Source organism: Scyliorhinus canicula, chromosome 23, assembly GCF_902713615.1.
Source record: "Scyliorhinus canicula chromosome 23, sScyCan1.1, whole genome shotgun sequence".
Lineage (NCBI taxonomy): Eukaryota > Metazoa > Chordata > Chondrichthyes > Carcharhiniformes > Scyliorhinidae > Scyliorhinus > Scyliorhinus canicula.
This window is the reverse complement of record NC_052168.1, coordinates 12,541,644-12,561,668: the sequence shown is the minus strand read 5'-3', so window position 1 is coordinate 12,561,668 and position 20,025 is coordinate 12,541,644. Positions and strand designations below refer to the sequence as shown.

Sequence of the window (20,025 nt, the reverse complement as noted above, 5' to 3'; positions counted from 1 at the left end):
CTCGAATGGTAAAATAGGAGCCTTACACCCGAGGTCGTTGTTACTTAATGCTAATGGAATGTTAGTACCATGTTCTGTGAATTATTTTTGCAAAACTTACCAAGTTTAGACCTTACTAAAAGCTCAGAGAGAAAAGCGATACCTGTTCTTTGACTACTGAGATTCCAGGTGAAGAGCTGTAGTGATGATCAAACTGTGTTTTAGCCAAGTTTCCAGCATCACCAGTTGATATTTAGGAGTGAAACATTGGTCGTGACAGGTGTTTAGTCTACTTGCAGAAGTGATTTTATTATGTTGGGTTCCCCTTGCCAGCAGTTTTGCGTTACTGAGCTTGGAGACAAATTTCATGTTTGAAGGGCTTTTTGTGCTCTTGCCGAGTCTGCAAATATGAGGTTTGCCGGGTAATGATTTCCGCGGAGATCGTTGTGTAATTAAGAAACCTCTGTCCGCATTTAATGAGAGAACTGCAGTCCCTGTGGACGTGAAATGGGTCAAACTGTTCCCTTTGTCATGGTGAGCAGCCAAGTTCCAAAGGATTGTGTAAACAGATTTGTCCAGAACAGTCAGCAATTAGCCGTACAGAGTTGGAGGACTGTTAGAACAGTAAATGATTTGTAAGCTCTTCGAACAAAGCTCCAAGTGCACCACACCACATGCCGTTTCTTCTACTCTGTATCTTCACTACGATGGAATTAAGCATCCTTGTGCAGCCACCTCATAGATTTTACAGTGCAGCAGGAGGCCATTCGGCCCATCGAGTCTGCACCGGCCCTTGGAAAGAGCACCCCAGCCAAGCCCCCGCCTCCACCCTATCTAATAACCAGTAACCCCACCTAATCTTTTTTGGACACTAAAGGGCAATTTATCATGGCCAATCCACCTAACCCGCACATCTTTGGGCTGTGGGAGGAAATTGGAGCACCCGGAGGAAACCAACGCAGACACGGGGAGAACGTGCAGACTCCGCACAGACAGTGACCCAAGTACGGGAATCGAACCTGGAACCCTGGAGCTGTGAAGCAACTGTGCTAACCACTGTGCTACCGTGCTGCTCATGTTTCCCAAGAGTTTCAAACTATGGAAATGCTTATTTTCTTCCACATTCCTTGTTTCCTGTACACTTTTTTCAAACTTTTAAACTAAGATATCGCCAAATTATTTGCCCATGATTTTCTTCCTCTTTTTCAAGATCGTAATGTAAAGAATAGAAAGAACTTCATAGTGCACTTCTCCTGATTCCAGGACATCCCAATGCATCTCGCGGTAATAGTATTGCAGATCCTCTCCACATCCACATGTTTCAATCAAGTCGCCTCTTACTCTTCTAAACACCAGCAGATACAAGCCCAGCGGGTCCGACCTTTACTCATTAGACAACCCGCCCAGTCCAGGCATTAATCTAGTGCAGGCAATCCTTGACTTTACAACGTTCAAGTTACGAAGAACAGTATACGACGTTTAAAAATTGACACCCGGTTCTGACTTTCCAACGCCACACCAGTTCACCGTTTATATTTTTATAAATATTATTTATAAATTTGATCTGTTTTATATGAGCCCAGGAAAAGGTCCCCCACCCCCAACCTCACCCAAAATCACACTTCCCGCACCCTTCAGTCACTGGGTCGTAACTCTGGGTCGGAATATCGCAACGGAGTTGCTGTGACTCGCTGGCAGAGGCTTAAATGCATCTGAATTAAGGTGTAAAACCTGCGAGAAATTAGGTCGTAATTTGCTGGTAAAAATGCTGCCTTGCCCCGCATGGGCAAATCTGTTCTGATGTGCAGTGCAGTTTCCTGGAACTAATTATGTTGTATTTCCCAGGACTGCCTGTAAACCTTTCCTGAACTGCTTCCAATGCATTTACATCTTTCCTTAAATAAAGAGACCAGTACTAAGCATGGTACTCCAGATGTGATCTTGCTGCACCTGAATACTGACCTTTTGCAGTTCATGCACTAGGATGCCCAGATCCTTCTGCATCTCAGAGCTTTGCAACCTCTCACCATTTAACTAATACACTCCGTTTTAATTCTTTCTGCCAAAATGGACAATTCAGATTTGCCCACATTTTACTCCCATTTATCGGATCTTTGCCCACTCACCTAACTTTTGTGCATCCTTATGTCTTGTTCACAACTTGCATCCCTACCTATATTTGAGTCATGGGCAAATTTAGCAATCATACTATCAGTCTCTTAATCCAGATCATTTATTTTGCAAAGTTGAGGCCCCCATGCTGATGAAATGAAAATGAAAATCGCTTATTGTCACGAGTAGGCTTCAAATGAAGTTACCGTGAAAAGCCCCTAGTCGCCACATTCCGGCGCCTGTTCGGGGAGGCTTGGTGCGGGATCTCTGTGACACACCACTTGTCACATCCTGCTAAGTAAAAATGACTCATTTAGGCCTACTCTCTGTTTCCTGTTAGCTAGCCAAACTTTTATCCGTGCCATTATGTTACCACTACATCATGAGCTTTTATTTTTCGCAATAGCTTCTGATAACATGCCTTGTGAAAATACAAATACAGTACCATAGCATCTGTTATTTCTTCAACGAACTCCAATAAATTGGTTTGATTTGATTTCCCTTTCACAAAACCATGTTGACTTTGCCTGTTTATCTTGAATTTATCTAGGTGCCCTGTTAGAACATCTTTAATAGTGGCTTCTAACATTTTCTCCATGACAGATGTTAAACTAAACAGCCTATAGTTTCTTGCTTTCTGCCTCCCTCTCTTTTTGAATAAAGGAGTTACTAGCTATTTTCTAATCTACTGGAACCTGCCCTAATCTAGTGAATTTTGGAAAATTAAAACCAACCCATCAACTATCTTGCTCGCCATTTCTTAAAGACCCGAGGATGAACTCCCATCAGGACCCGGGGACTTGTCAACCTGCAGTTCCAATAATTTGCTAAGTACCATTTCACTGGAATTTAACCTTGAAAAGTGTGAGGTATTGTATTTTGGGAGGACTATCAAGGCAAGGGAATATAAAATGGATGGTAGGATGCTAGGACAGTGTTCTTCAAAGTTGGCGGCGCGACCCATGGGTGGGTCGCGGGAGGGTTGAGGAGCCGTTGTCTGCGGCGCTCCCGATCGCGCAAATCTCCGCGCAGCAGCCGGCTTTTCATAACGCCGGCTGCAAGCGGCTGGGAACATGTAAAAAAAAAAAATTCGGCAGCAGTGCTAACGATGATCGGCTCACATGCGCGTTCCGCGAACATGTAAAAAAAAAATTCAGCCGCATTGCGCATGCACGCATGATGATTTGCACGATGCGCAAATCGGGCACGCATGCGCAGTGCGGCCGCTATTTTAAATGGTTGCAGCTTTTTGTTTTGCAAGTGGTTTTTATTCATTTTATTCATTTAATTTTTATTTTTTTTCATTTATTTTATTCATTTTATTTTTACAAGTTCGGGGGGAGGTTTATTTGATAAAATTTTACAAGAAAAAAATTCAGAACTTTGGACAGATGGAGACTCCATGCTTTCCAACACCGGAAGGCTTCACCTTCATCCAACAGGTTCCATTGGAGGAGCGTGTACGAGGGCTAAAGGGACCCAAAACCATTTCCTCCATTTTTGTCAGCAGCAAACAAGGTAAGAGAAAATGGTGGGTCGCGCAGGTTGGCCGGCGTGGGTCGCGCAGGTTGGCCGGCGTGGGTCGCGCAGGTTGGCCGGCGTGGGTCGCGCAGGTTGGCTGGCTTGGGTCGCGAAGGTTGGCCGGCGTGGGTCGCGAAGGTCGGCCGGCGTGGGTCGTGAAGGTTGGCTGGTTGGTAAAAAGGGGTCCCCGGAAAAAATGTTTGAAGAACATTGCGCTAGGAAGTACAGAGGGACCATGTTCTGCATGTCCAGAGTTCCTTGAAGACAGCAGGACAGGTAGAAAAGATGGTTAGGGAATATGGTATGCTTGTCTTTATTAGCTAAGGCATAGAATATAAGAGCAGGGAGGTCATGATGGAACTGTATGAAAAGCTGGCTAGGCCATAGGTAAAGAACTGTGTGCCGTTCCGGCTGATATACTCTATAGGAAGGATGTGATGGCCCCAAAGAGGGTGCAGTGGAGATTCGCCAGGATGCTGCCTGGGCTGGAGCATTTCGGCTATCAAGAGAGACTGGATAGGTCGGGGTTGTCTTCCTTGGAGCAGAGAAGGCTGACGGGGACGGACGGACCTGATTTGAGATGTATAAAATTATGAGGGGCCTAGATAGAGGGGATGTGAGGAAAAGCCTTTTCACCGAGAGGGTAGTTGAAATTTGGAACTCACTCCCTGAAAGGGTAGGAGGAGCGGAAACCCTCACAACATTTAAGAAGTATTTAGATGAGCACCTGAAACACCATGGCACACAAGGTTATGGGCCAAGTACTGGAAAATGGGATTGGAGTAGAAAAGTGCTTGGTGGCTGGTGCAGACACGATGGACCGAATAGCCTCTTTCTGTGCTGTAATTTTCTTGAGTTCCTCTCTTCCAATTCCAGATTTACAACAAGCTTACCTGCTTGGGGTTCTTGATCTGATTCAACGGTAATGTTGCAGCAAGGTATAATGACTAATACACATTCAAGTGCAAGGAGTATTCCTATTGAAGATGGAAATTGTTTCTCTCAGGGAGTTGTACGTCTTTGGAATTCTATTCCCCAGACTCCGATGGAGGCTGGGGTCATTCAGTATCTATAAGGCTGAGTTGGATAGATTATTTATTGACGAGGGTGTTGAAGGTGGTAGACGGGAAAGTAGACACCACAATCAAATCAGCCATGAGCTTATCAAATGATGGTGCAGTTTCGAGGGGCCGAATGGCCAGCCCCTGCTACTAACTGGTGCGTTGGTATGTAAGTAATTGATGTCGATGACTGGTGTTCTGTGAGCATACACCAGTACGTAAACACCACAATGTTATTGGTAGGTCATGAGTATGATTAGGCACTAATTTCCGCATCCTTCTTTCATCCTGTGTTAAGAAGTCGGGCAAATAGTTGTAAGCCTGCACATAAGTCATAGTATCTTTGGGCGGCACAGTGGTTAGCACTGTTGCCTCACAGCACCAGGGTCCCGGGTTCGATTCCTGCTTGGGTCACTGTCTGTGCAGAGTCTGCACATTCTCCCCGTGTCTGCGTGGGTTTCCTCCGGGTGCTCCGGTTTCCTCTCACGAGTCCCGAAAACGTGCTTTTTAGGTAATGTGGACATTCTGAATTCTCCCTCTGTGTACCCGAACAGGCGCCGGAATGTGGCGACTGGGGGATTTTCACAGTAACTTCATTGCAGTGTTAAATAAGCCAACTTATGACACTAATAAAGATTATTATTATTATTCATCCCGGTATTTTGGTTGGTATATGATTGTTGATATATTTTGTAAAATAGAATTTATTTCGGGTGGACATCAATTTATAGATCATAGAATTTACAGTGGAGAAGGAGGCCATTCGGCCCATCGAGTCTGCACCGGCTCTTGGAAAGAGCACCCTACCCAAGGTCAACCATAACCCAGTAACCCTATCCCCATAACCCAGTAACCCCACCCAACACTATGGGCAATTTTGGACACTAAGGGCAATTTATCATGGCCAATCCACCTAACCCGCAAATCTTTCGACTGTGGGAGGAAACTGGAGCACCCGGAGGAAACCCACGAGCACACGGGGAGGATGTGCAGACTCCGCACAGACAGTGACCCAAGCCGGAATCGAACCTGGGACCCTGGAGCTGTGAAGCCATTGTGCTACCCACAATGCTACCGTGCTGCCCCTTATTTACCTTATTTGCACTGACTTCACTATGTCGCCCCTTTGGTTAACCCTTGCTCCCCTCTCTCTTTTGTTCACATTTGGAATCGGTACGAATTCTGCAGTACGGGAAGGAAGAGCCTCATCCACAATGAGAGGAGAAGCTGCTTCAGACAGAACCACTCCAAATTTTAAGCAAGGCCATTTGAGGAGATGGAGAGAATTGAGAGATACCGGATTAGAGTGGGCAATTAGGTTTGATGTGGAAGTTTGTTTTTTTCCCAATTAAGGGGCAATGTAGCATAGCCAATCCACCTAACCTGTGCATCTTTGGGTTGTGGGGGTGAGACCCACGCAGACACTGGGATAATGTGCAAACTCCACATGGACAGTGACGACCCCGGGTCCTCGGTGCCATGAGGCAGTAGTGCTAATCACTGCCCCACCGTGCCGCCCCTGATACGGAAGTTGAACTGTGATCTTACTGGATGGAGATGCAGGCCCAAGGGACTGACCCACACCTGGTCCTGACTCTTATATTCTGAACTATGGTCTAGCATTGGAGGGATGCATGTGTAGAAGATAGCAGCCCAGATAGTGTCGTGGACGGTGTTGGGAATTGATTTAATTTTAATGCTGGGTGATCATCTTGTTTATAGACTGTAGGATGAGTCCTCCTATTCACTCAGTTCCCCAAGTACAACACCAGTCATGTTTATTAATTGCTATTTAATCTCTTTCTGCTGCACTTTCAGCCACACCTGTGTTTTGTGGCCCTTTTTCAGTATCCAGAAATCTCTTGAATGCTGGGTTGGCCTTCCATTGCCATGGAAGGCATGTTGGAGCATCATTTCTGACTCTCCAACGGGTCCAATGGAAAGGTAGTGCTGGACAGTCAGATGGCTGAGTTATCGAACACTGTGGTTGGATTTAAGTTTGACTCTTGCGAAATGAAATCCTAGGTAACAAGGGTGGTGGGGCAGGATAAGACAATTAGAAACAGTCGATGAAGTGTAAAGTACAATCACAGCGAGATTCCTAATGCTAACAGTCTTGTTACATTATTACTGGGCTCGAGCTGGCGGTCCACCGTGAGGCGAGCTACCGCCTGACCCAGCCCCTGCCTCTCGGCGCTCCCTTGATGCTCTTTGCTAAGTGTGCTGGGGGGGGTCAATGTTTTTTTTATTTACGGGGAGATGGTGGCAGAGTGGTATTGCCGCTGGCCTAGTAATCCAAAACCCAGGATAATGATCCGGGGACCCGGATTCGAACCCCACCACGACAGGTGATGGAATTTAAAAACACCCGGAATTGAAAGCCTAATGATGACCATTTGTCGATTGTCGTAAAAAAGCCATCTGGTTCACTAATGTCCTTTAGGGAAGGAAATCTGCTGTCCTTACCCGGGCTGGCCTACGTGTGGCTCTAAACCCACAGCAATGTGGTTGACTTAGCTGCCCCCTCAAGGGCAATTAGGAATGGGCAATAAATGCTGGCACAGCCTGCGACGCCCAGGTTCAATGAATGAATTAAAAAAACCTAAACGCTCTCATTTATTGTTATTGAAGATGGTTTTAATATTAAGGCACAAAACTACTCCTGTTCTATCCATCTTTTGGCACTTTGGTTGGGGAGCCAGAAGCACACAGGACTGTACATCGCCACAGAAAGCAAATATGTAGGGTTGGCTTTCCGCCACAGGTACCCTTATCCTGACTTCTAATTGTTTCTGTTGATATCCTGATAAGGAAATCAGCTTGCTTACACAAAGCAGAGCAGCTGATCAACCGGGCCCGCGACAGTCCCTTTCAGGGACGTTCGTATAGCCTAAAAACAATCTACGTTTTCTTTTGTGAGCTTGATGGATTGAAGTAGATTTCTGAAATTGGGAGAATTGACTTGAAATTATTCCAGGCATTTTAACATGATCCATCTGTTTCTCTTTAATGTGCCACCATTTCAATTCCTTAGATCAAAGTGTCGCACCTGTGGATTTTGCCAAGTCCCCCACTAGTGTCCGTCATAGTTAGATTATGGGCTGTTTGTTCAATCTGCTGGTGCGTGTTGGAAACAGACTTGAAGCCTCCACTCGTTTTTAACGAAGGTCTTTTAATGGGCACCTCGCAGAGGAGACTTGTTGCGTGCATTTGGGCTGGATGTGAACCCATGTGCTCAGATGACCACGACCCTGTCCGCAGCCACCTACTAAATCGTACAAAGAAACCCTGACCTTTTTATTTCCCTTCCACCTTTTTTTCATGTCTGTTTTTAATTCGCAGTTGTTAAGTAAACAGCGTTCTGTTGGAATGAATCACTTGAGCAGTGGTGGCGAGACGCCACTTCACATCGCTTGTCGACTGGGAAAGACTGATGTGGCCAAATCCTTGCTCCGTTGCCAAGCCAGTTGTAATATTGTTGGATCGCATGGTTATCCAATCCATACAGCCATGAAGTTCACCCAGGCTGGGTAAGGGCAAGAAATATTTCAACCCCCCCCCCCCCCCCCCCCCCTGCCCCTTAATCTTTTTCTTCCCTCAAGTGCTGTGGAAAATAAGGTCACTGAAAATCTCTGCATTTTAGGCACTGGAACCGAGTGTTGTTTCATGCGGGATGTCGAAGACTTCAAGATAACCTTGTTGGAGAATTAAACGTTTTCTTGCTCGTACCCATTGCTGTCATCAGCAATCAAAGATTTAAACTGAACAAAATCATAACGCAATACTGCAAAATCTCATTGTGTTTCAGCAGAAAAAGAGCATTGAGGTCAGGAGTGTTCTAGGTTTAAGCGCTGCTCATTGCGAAGCTAAAAGATATCAGAGGAAGCATCAATAGGGACAGTCCCTTGGCTGCACTGAATTGGGAACATAAAAGCATCAGGAAAGTGATGAAGCTCCTGATTGCTATTGAGCGAGTCTCGGGCAAAAAGAGTTCACATAGTCGCTCGGTAATCAGTATTGCTGGAATAAAAGAGACATGCTGTTGAAGTTTTTTTTGTCTTGAACTTACCGGGACTAATGCAAGAATGTCAAATTTTAAAGGGAGCAACATGCAGTATAAATTGTTGCTTACGTTAAAATTTAGCATCGTTCCGTCTGTTCTGATGCACGCAAGACGGAAATCTTTAACAGCCTGTCCCTTTTTGAAGCAATACTCAAGCAGGAAACTGCGGATACATAGATACATAGAAGATAGGAGCAGGAGGAGGCCTTTTGGCCCTTCGAGCCCCATTCATCATGATCATGGCTGATCATCCAACTCAATAGCTTAATCCTGCTTTCTCCCCATAGCCTTTGATCCCATTCTCCCCAAATGCTATATCCAGCTGCCTCTAGAATATATTCAAAGATTTAGTATCAACTACTTCCTGTGGTAATGAATTCCACAGGCTCACCACTCTTTGTGTGAAGAAGTGTCTCCCTTTCTCTGTTCAAAATGGTTTACCCTGAATCCTCAGGCTGTGACCCTGGTTCTGGACACACCTATCATTGGGAACATCTTCCCTGCATCTACCCTGTCGAGTCCTGTTAAAATTTTATAAGTCTCTATGAGATCCACCCTCATTCTTCTGAACTCCAGCGAGAACAATCCCAACTTGGTCAATCTCTCCTCGTATGACAGTCCCGCCATCCCTGGAATCAGTCTGGTAAACCTTCGCTGCACTCCCTCGAGAGCAAGAACATCCTTCCTCAGAGAAGGAGACCAAAACTGCACACAATACTCCAATTGTGGCCTCACCAAGGCCCTGTATAATTGCAGCAACACATTCCTGCTTCTATACCCGATACCTCTTGCAATGAAGGCCAACATACCATTAGCCTTCTTTACCACCTGCTGCACCTGCATGCTTACTTCAGCGAATGTTGCACAAGGACACCCAGGTCCCGCTGCACATTCCCCTCTCCCAATTTACAACCATTCAGGTAGTAATTTGCCTTCCTGTTTTTGCTTCCAAAATGAATAATCTCACACTTATCCAAATTATACTGTATCTGCCATTGGTTTGCTCACTCGCCCAGCCTGTCCAGATCATGCTGCAGGATCTCTGCATCCTCGTCGCAATTCACCCTCGCACCTAATTTGGTATCATCTGAAAACTTTGATGTTACATTTTGTTCCCTCGCCCAAATCATTGATATATATTGTGAATAGCTAGGGCCCCAGCACCGATCCCTGTGGTACCCCACTGGTTACTGCCTGCCAATTTGAAAAGGACCCATTAATCCCTACTCTTTGTTTCCTCTCTGTCAACCAGTTTTCTATCCACCTCAATACATTTCCCCCAATCCCATGCGCTTTAATTTTGCATAATAATCTCTTATGTGGGACTTTGTCAAACGCCTTCTGAAAGTCCAAATATACCACATCGACTGACTTCCCCCTTGTCGACTGTACAGGTTACCTCTTCAAAGAATTCCAACAGATTTGTCTAGCACGATTTTCCCTTCATAAATCTATGCTGACTCTGACTGATCCTGCCACTGCTTTCTAAATGTTCCGCCATAAAGTCCTTAATAATGGATTCAAGCATTTTCCCCACTACCGATGTTAGGCTTACTGGTCTATAATTCCCTGCTTTCTCTCTACCTCCCTTTTTGAATATCAGACTGACGTGAGCTACCCTCCAATCTGCAGGGACAGTTCCAGAGTCTATAGAATCCCGGAAGATGACCAGCAATGCATCCACCATTTCCAGAGCCACCTCCTTAAGCACTCTGGGATGCAGATTCTCAGGCCCTGAGGGTTTATCCGCCTTCAATCCCATCAGTTTTCCCAGCACCATTTCTCGACTAATGTTGATCTCCCTCAGTTCTTTCCTCTCACTAAACCTTTCATTCTACAACATTTCTGGGATCTGATCTGTGTCCTCATTTGTGAAGACAGAACCAAAGTATGTATTTAATTGCTCAGCCATTTCTTTGTCCCTTATTATGCATCCCCCTGTTTCTGTCTGTAGGGGGCCTACATTTCTCTTTACCAATCTCTTTCTTTTCACATATCTGTAGAAACTCTTAGTGTCAGTCTTTATGTTCCCTGCAAGCTTCCTTTCGTACTGTACTTTCCCCTTCTTAATCAATCCCTTTGTCTTTGCTGAATTCTAAACTGCCCCCAATCCTCAGACCTATTATTTTTCTTGGCCAATCTTGTATGCTTCTTCCTTGGATCGGTTACTATTTATAATTTCCTTTGTGAGCCATGGATTGGCCCTCTTACCCCCTTTGCTTTGGTGCCAGACAGGAATGAACAGTTGCTGTAGTTCCTCCATGCGTTCCTTGAATGTTTGCCGTTGTCTATCCACTGTCATCCCTTTAAATAACTCTCTCCCCAATCTATCGAGGCCAACTCATGCCTCGTGTCCTCATAGTTCCCTTTATTAAGATTCAGCACCCTAGTCTCCAAATCAACTACTTCACTCTCCATCTTGATTTTTAAAAATTCTATCATGTTATGGTCACTCATCCCCAAGGGGTCTCGTACAGCCAGATTGGCAATAATTCCCTTCGCATTACACAGTACCCAGTCTAAGATGGCCTGCTCTCTAGTTGGTTCCTCCACATATTGGTTAAGAAAACCATCCCGTATACACTCCAGGAATTCCTCCTCTACGGCATTGTGGCTAATTTGATTTGCCCAATCTATGTGAAGATTAAAATCACCCATGATCACCGATATTCCCTTATTACATGCCAATCCAATTCAATAACTAATTTCTTGTTTAATGCCATTCCCAACCTCACGTGCAGTTTGAGGGTCTATATTTGACACCCACTAATGTTTTTTGTCTCTTGGTATTTCTCAACTCTACCCATACAGATTCCACATTGTCAGAGCTAATATTTTTTCTCACTATTGTGTTAATTTCCTCTTTAACCAGCAGTGCCACGCCACCACCTTTTCTTTTATGCCTGTCCTTCCTAAATACTGAGAACCCTGGGACATTCAGTTCCCATCCCTGTTCACCCTGCAGCCAAATCTCCGTAATCCCAATTATATCATACCCATTTATATCTATCTGCGCGATTAGTTCATCCACATTATTGCAAATGCTCCGGGCATTAAGGCACAGAGCCTTTAAGTTTGTCTTTTTCATAATGCTTGTCTTGCTCCCAATATTCTTTTCTACTGCCCTGTTTGAATTTTGTCCTTGGTTTCTCCACCTATCACTTTTCTTATTCACGTTTCTACCTTTTGCTTTTGTCCTTGCTCCCTCTTATATATACTCTTTTTCTCTCTTTCTCTGACTCCTTGCGTAGGTTCCCATCCCCCTGGATGTCATGCTCTAGCATGGTTGCCCTGTCAACTATTGACCAGTCAGCTGCCATTCGGTTTCAAGGCTCTCGCGTAAACATTACCACTTGGGGGTTGCAGCGGAGGGTGCCTGTGGCGCTACGCTCTACCTTCTGGAGCGAATGGGAAAAGGCGGGGTGGGGGGAGGTGAAACGAATGCTCATTTTGGGCCACATTGCAGAGTCTAGGGGTCCTCCATCTTCAGAACACATTCCCTTCAATACTTGGGTTGTTTTATTATAAATCCCAATCGCTCTTACCACCTCAGTTGTGAATGTGTAAGCTAGTGGCTTGTGTAATGCCAGCACCGGTCACCTTTCCTATTTGTTTCTCTCTAGGTGTGCTGAGGCCATCCTCGAAGCAGACCCAAATCAGGTCTACACTGAAGATGTTCATTACGGAGGTACAGCCCTCCACTGGGCCAAGAAAGCAGATGTAATTTTTTTTCTCTTTACTATCCAGCTCATAGGCTTCTCCATCTGGGAGGTTGATACTCTGGAATCGTGATGGTGCTCGTGTGGGTTATTGTCTCGATTGAACCGGGTAGTCCTGTTTTTGGCTGGCGTGGCTCCATAATGGCATGCAATTGTGTTGATTACGAGCCATAATTTTCAAACCTTGGGCTTCATCTTTGCAGAGTTAGTGCACAGAACTTAGCTTACCATTGAAATACCTTGCGCCGTAGAAGAATATAAATCTGAGTAGAGGTTATAAATGAGACTGGACGGAGGGTGGGTGGAGGGAGGGACACAACTTCATTGTTGAGTGGGGCACGCAGAGTCAGGAAATTCTTTGGCTCCACAAACCTGACTTGGGAGAAATTGCACCGAACCACCGGATTTTCATATCGGAGTGGTGATGGTGGTAGGAAGGGGAGATGGGGTGATTGCTGGGTGTGGGGCCCACTGTGGGGAGGTTGCCGTGTGTGAGGCCCACTGACCTTGGAAGCACTAGAGAGACAGCCACAGGCTGTCGGGCTCTACGTTGGGCTGGTTAAAAGGCCCGCATCGGCGCTATGAGATTTCCCCCCACTTGTAAAGTAGCAGCCCTTAACCCTCACCCCTCACACCTCCTCTCCCCATTTCCCATCCATGCCAACTTGTGCCTCCCACCCAACGCCACAGCCCCTCATTTCCTCCATGGCAACCTATGCCCTACCACTCATCCCGATGGCCCTTTATGACCCCTATGCCAACCCTGAGCCCCCAACCACCACCCTTTGCCCTTACACCCTCCATGTCAACTCATCCAGTATCTACTGTAGGCAGGCCTCAGGAGCCATGCTGCAATGAAATAAAATAAAGCTCTAGGTATCCGCTGCAAACTTACTATTTTGGAAAACACTCTAATGCAAAAATGATACAGTATATTTAAATCTCGTCAAGTACTTGATCCTTTATAAAACAATTTACTCATAGCCCAACAGCTAAACTCTTTATGACCACTTGGAGCTATCAATCGAACTGTGGACTTACAGAAACCACCCCCCCCCCCCCACCCAGCTGCGATAATGATAGGTCGTGGAAGCAGTCAAACAGGCAACAACTAGTGAAATTGCAAGCATTGATAATTTTTTTCAACTGCAGCTGTTTCTTCCCCACCCCACTCGAAATTTAAAGGCCAGGAAGTTTAAATAACTCAACAGCTCCAAGAACTTTATCACTTATAGCATATTTATATCTGCTGTTAACAGTCCCAAATGCGCACCTGACCTCTCCCATAAGGGAACCTGACCTAACTCTGCCAGGTTTAGACTTTTTCCTCACACATCTAAAGTCTGCGAGTCTTGGTACAGGTTCATGGCACTAATTGGGGAGGAACAGGGCGATTCTTCCATGGCCGGACCAGCATCGATCTGTCAATTAATGTTGCGAAAGCAGATTATCTGGTTGATTATCTCATTGTTGTTTGTAGTACTTTGTTGTTGGTGAATTGGACACCTCATTTCTCTACAGCGTTGACTACAATTCAAAATTACTTCATAGATTGTAAAGCACTTTGTAATGCCCTGAGGCCGTAGAAGCCTCTGTATAAGTGCAAGTTTTTCAACATGGAATTACAGTGCTGTATCGATTAAATAATTTCAGATGATCCGACTGCTGATTAACCACGGATGTGCTTTGAACTACCTGAGTAAAACTGGAGAAACAGCACTGCACATCATGGTGAAACGCGGACGTTTTGAGTGTGCGATGGTTCTGTTAGTACACGGAGCAGATGCAAATGCAAAAGGAGAAAATGGGAATACACCCCTTCATCTTGCCATGAAGGTCAGTACGATTTAATGTTGTATAGAACAACCCACCAGCTTCCTGAGCTCATGCTAACCTATGTCTAGTCTCTCGAGCTTGTTGAGTAGGGTACTATTGCGATAGAATGTTAGGTAGCTGGAACGTTTCTCTGTATGGTTTCTTAGCTACGACGTATAACTGTGATCATGGGTTTCAGTGCAACCGCTATCTGGATAACTTAAAAAGAACTTTGGGAAGGCAAGATCAGCCTGCACAATGTTGCAGTGCTTCAACCCCATTTCCTGCCAACTGATCTCAGGATGGCTTTAATTGCTGGTTGGCTGGAAGGCTAACCGTTCTGTTGTTTCAGCTGGAGAGGAAGGAGACTTTAAGAGACGCTCTGCAAAGAATTGTGAACGTTTGGGCTGGCACAGTGGTTAGCACGGCTGCCTCACTGCATCAGGGTCTAGGGTTCAATTCTGGCCTTATGGGGTTTGCACGTTCTCCCGGTGTCTGCGTGAGTTTCCTTCGGGTGCTGCGGTTTCCCTCCACAGTCCGAAGATATGCAGGTTAGCTGGATTGGCCGTGCCAAACTGCCCTCTGTGACCAAAGGTTAGTGGAGTTACGGTGTTGCTGGAGAATGAGCCTAAGTGGGGTGCCCTTTCAGAGGGTCGGTGCAGACCCGATGGGCCGAGTGGCCTCCTACACTGTCGGGATTCCATGATTTATCTCCCCATTTCTTGTAAAGTCACTTACTTACTCATACTGGGGCACTGCTGGACTGACACTGGCTCCCCTTCAGTGCCAAGTATTCATTTTCTGGGTTAAATTGCGAGTGATGGCAAGCTGTTTAACCATAGCCGGCATTAGATGTTGTAGTCACGCAGTATTTCTCTACCCTTCCATTTGAACTTTTAATTTTTCTTTCCCTCCTTTCCTAGCCCAGGAACTTTCAGCAGAGCTGTAGCTCCTCCTAACACTCTCCACATCAACAGTGTAAACACCCTAGTCTGTGCAGCTAAACATCACACTGAGCAGTGCAGGCACTTACAAAGCTATTCAAGAGTGGGAGCGATATGTCGCGTCTTTTTTAAATGGCCTTTGGCAAGACACATGAAGGAGGATTCCTTTTAAATAAAGACTAGGTAAAGTTAAACCCTTGAAATATATTTTGACTCGAGTCAGTAATATAACTTTCTGATGTTGCAGCTCGATAACCTGGATCTCATCAAGGCTCTGATCGTATTTGGTGCGGATGTGAAATCACCCAATGAATTTGGCGAGACACCTGGTTTAATTGCTGCTCGGCACAGCAAAGGTGGGGAAATCGATAACCTGTTAAGATTTAGCTGTAGGATGCTATGGAAGGACTGGTGTGATCACTAACTTGCCTTGGCTTAGTCGTTAGCCAATAATTTAGGACGTAAAAGATTTAGACACTGCCCTCCCTGAAATGGGGGCGGCACGGTAGCACAGTGGGTAGCACTGTTGCTTCACAGCACGGGGACCTGGGTTCGATTCCCGGCTTGGGTCACTGTCTGTGCGGAGTCTGCAAGTTCTCCTCGTGTCCTGCGTGGGGTTTCCTCCGGGCGCTCTGGTTTCCACCCACAATTCCCGTAAGACGTGCTTGTTAGGTGAATTGGACACTCTGAATTCTCCCTCAGTGTACCTGAACAGGTGCCGGAGTGTGGCGACTAGGGGATTTTCACAGTAACTTTATTTTAGTGTTAATGTAAGCCTACTTGTGACAATAAAGATTATATAAAAAAAACAACCAACTCTGAAGTTTAAACAGAAGTACTTTACAGTGAACACCGACAATGTTTTTATCCTTTGGTTTCTTTGCAAAGATTACCGTTGTTTGTGTCTTAAGTAAACATTTTTTTCGAACCTTCCAAACCCCCCTAAATTGGACAGCAAATGGGTGTTTGGAAAATGTTATACGGTGTGAAAAATACTCTTAACCCAGAGGCCAGATTTCAAGATGTATAAATCCCTCTTTTCTCCGTTGACTGCAACCAGAAGGTTAGATGTGGCCTGCTCTGGTATAAGACAGACAAAAGGGGCCAAAAAAAACGAGTTATTCGTTATTTATTTGTTTTTCTGACGGTGTGCAGTGCTGGAGCATTTATTCCCCATCCCTTGTTGCTCGGAGAAGATGATGATTGGTTTCTTCCCAAATCGCCCGAGTCCTTCTGCCGATGATGCACGTGCATAATGTTAGGTTGGAAAGTCAAAGGTTTTCATAGTGAAGGAATAGCTGCGGTATGTGGCCAAGTTTTCAAGGTTTCCTCTTTGGGAAGCTATGTGGCTTCTGCTCGATGTCTCCCCAATAATAATAATAACCTTTTATTGTCACAAGTATGAAGTTACTGTGAAAAGCCCCCAGTCGCCACATTCCGGCGCCTGTTCGGGTAAGTTGATATGTGAATTGAACTGCTGGTCTTGTTCTGCATCACAAACCAGCTGTCTAGCCCCGAGCTAAACCAGCCCATAATAACACAGCGGCTGAGATCAGAGATGAAGGGGTGGCCTTTTGGGTTTGCACTCGAGTCTTCTGAGCCATTGCATGTTTGAAACATCGAAAAATAGATAATAGGAGCAGGCCATTCGCCCCATCGAGCCTACTCCGTCATTCGGTTTTTGCGCGGTAAATAAACCGACTGGTGCGAATGTGTATCCACATGGACCCTGCTCTGGGGCCTTATCGTTATGTATATGATTTTTAAAAATGTAAAAGTTTTCCTAGGCAGTAGGAAATGGGGAGAGTTTTACATGGGGCTGCTTTCTGTATTGCAGAGTTATGTATAACGTATGGTGTACTGTGTGATAACAAGTGCTTGACCGTTTTTCACTGAATAAGTATTATAACCAGAGCATGCTGCATGAGACGTTATGATGCATTAATTTCAACTGGTGGCCAGGTCATGAAATGAAAAAATGAAATGAAATGAAAATCGCTTATTGTCACGAGTAGGCTTCAATGAAGTTACTGTGAAAAGCCCCTAGTTGCCACATTCCGGCGCCTGTTCGGGGAGGCTGTTACGGGAATCGAACCGTGCTGCTGGCCTGCCTTGGTCTGCTTTCAAAGCCAGCGATTTAGCCCAGTGTGCTAAACAGCCCACTGATTGCTATTGCTGTCCCAGATCTGATTTACAAATACAAGAATGAAAGTTATTTTCTTTTATACAACGGTTAGAATTAGACTCTCTTCCAACACTTTTAACTGTGGTTCACTGACGTCCAGCAGTTTCAGTAAACCTGATCTGTCTACATGGTGAAATGTATAATCTTAAATGTGAAGAGAAAGGTATAGTTTATTGCAGGACTGACGATTACTCTTTCTTTAGTGTACCGCTTCAGAAATTAACTCGGATTGTCCACTATGTTCTCCTGTTCACTTAGCAGGATGATGCATTTAGCACAGTCGATATTGTTCAGGCTGAAACTTAACAGTCACACCTTACTCCACAAAATATAAAAGCAAGGCTGGTAGAAACCTGAAATAAAAACAGAAAATGCCGGGAATATTTGGCAGGTCAGGCAGCATCTGTGGAGAGAAACAGAGTTAACATATCAGATCTGCAAGCTTTCTTTGGAAATGTAACAGATTTGAGCCAGTGAAAGTGGGAAGTGTAGGGAAAAAAAAGGAAAGATCTATGATAGGGCGGAGGGCAGGAGAGATTAAATGACAAAAGGTTTTAATGTTGCAAGACAAAGAAAATGGTAATGGACCAGTAAGGAAACAAAAGGTGTGTCCAGAAGAGGTGTGAATGGCAGGATAGCCGCCGCCTGGATGCAAAGTGAGAAAACGAGTGGAGGCAGCAAAGGAAACAAACAAGCAAAGAAACATGAAAAAAATCGGGGCAGAGGTTATGGTAATGTGCCCTGTCGAATAATCAAGCGCTTTTCTCAAATTCGCTTTTGAGCTTCACCTGAACACTGTAGCAGGCAGAGGTCAGAGTGGGAGCAAGGTGGAAAGTTAAAATGACACTCAAACTTACTCAAAGGTAAAGTAATAAACAGAAGTGGAATCGCAGATCTCAAAGCTAGTAGCACGAGACTTGCTCCATAACCTGTGTCGAACCTGCGCTCTGAAACTTTGGAAGTTTATTCCAACAGTTTCTGAAAGAGCAAAAGTCCACTTCACCCGTTTCATCGTCTCAAAGTGGAAAAAGTTAGCACAGCGAACTGAATTCCTCTGCGAATACATTATCTGTGATTTCCTTTTAAAAAAATAAATTTAGATTACCCAATTCATTCTTTTCAATTAAGGGGCAATTTAGCATGGCCAATCCACCTAGCCTGCACATCTTTGGGTTGTGGGGGTGAAACCTACGCAGACACGGGGAGAATGTGCAAACTCCACACGGCCGGTGACCCAGAGCCGGGATTGAACCTGGGACCTCGGTACAGTGAGGCAGCAGTGCTAACCACTGCGCCACCGTGCTGCCCTATTATCTGTGGTTTCCAAAAGTCAACTTTCAACCATCCAAGAACAAACAACTGAACAGATTGCGGAAAGCTGAAATAAAAAATGGAAAGTGTCGGATCCACTTGTCAGATCAGGACAGTGGAGAGATAAACAGCTGACATATCATGCTAATAGTCTTTCTTCAGAGCTGGAAATTTTTCGAGATTAACAACTTTTCTACATGTAGAGAGCAAGGGAGCAGGAAGAGAACAAAAGTGGAGGCGGGCTGGTGCGATTGAATGGCGAAGGCAGAAAAGGGTGAAAATGAAAAGAGTAATCGAATATGGGTCCAGAGCGAGCGAATAGTTGAAGCAAAGGGGAGGCAAACTTGAAAGATCTGGCAAAGCAAAGGTTCTTTTGACCTGGGATTTGGAAGAGGAAGATTGGTTAGACCCCTATTTATTAAATAATAAACTTTATTAGTGTCACAAGTATGCTTACATTAACTCTGCAATGAAGTTACTGTGAAAATCTCCTAGTCGCCACATTCCGGCGCCTGTTCGGGTACACTGAGGGAGAATTCAGAATGTCCAATTCACCTAACAAAGATCCCCTAACACCAATGCAGGGTGGCAGCAGTGTATATTATCTACAGGATACACTTCACCAACTTGCTGAGGCTCCTCCTTCAGCACCTTCCAAAGCTGTGATATCTACAATCTAGTAGGATATGGGCAGTCGAGGCAAGGAAACACCACCACTTCCAGGTTCCCCTCTTGAGTGACGCATCATCTTGAACTTAGAACTATATCGCTGCTCTTTCACTGTCACTAGGTCAAAAACCTCGAGCTCCCTTCCTAGCAGCACTGTGGATGTACCCACACCACACATGGACTGCAGCTGCTCAAGTAGGCGGCTCACCACCACCTTCTCAAAGGAAGTTATGGATGGGCAACAAATATTGTCAGCATCACTGATATCCTATGACTGAACACATTTTTTAAAAATGCATGCATTAATGTTTCTAAAACATTCAGGGCTGATGTGGTTTGATTCCAGCTGTCGGCAGTGACATCAGCACCACCTTTGTTAGGAGGATGTAATTTCAGTGAGCCACGATAAGTGCCGACGGAGAGATTTATATTGGGGAAAAGAGGTCAACGTTCAGTTTGCAAAAATGAGAGTTTCAAGCGATTATGTAGACATGAAAAATCACTGTTATCTGAGGGTTTGCAAATATGCAATTGTTGATGCTGGAGAACAGACCCTCCTACCTTTGGCAAAGCAATACTGGTGAGCTAGGATCTTGATTCTTAGACTCCAAATTAAATATGAAATATAATATATCCAATATAGTAT

At 45.0% G+C, this 20,025-nt stretch overlaps 1 protein-coding gene across 5 annotated transcripts in view; it reads left to right on the top strand.

Moving 5' to 3' along the window:
* Positions 1 to 20,025, top strand: part of pla2g6 (phospholipase A2, group VI (cytosolic, calcium-independent)) — a 75,887-nt gene that overhangs the window by 34,661 nt on the left and 21,201 nt on the right. For all 5 annotated transcript variants that reach the window (XM_038783489.1, XM_038783492.1, XM_038783488.1 and 2 more), the window contains 4 exons: positions 8,016 to 8,203; positions 12,360 to 12,456; positions 14,109 to 14,291; positions 15,462 to 15,570. In XM_038783489.1, the coding sequence (XP_038639417.1) occupies positions 8,016 to 8,203; positions 12,360 to 12,456; positions 14,109 to 14,291; positions 15,462 to 15,570 (577 nt within the window). The remainder of the gene's footprint in view (positions 1 to 8,015; positions 8,204 to 12,359; positions 12,457 to 14,108; positions 14,292 to 15,461; positions 15,571 to 20,025) is intronic.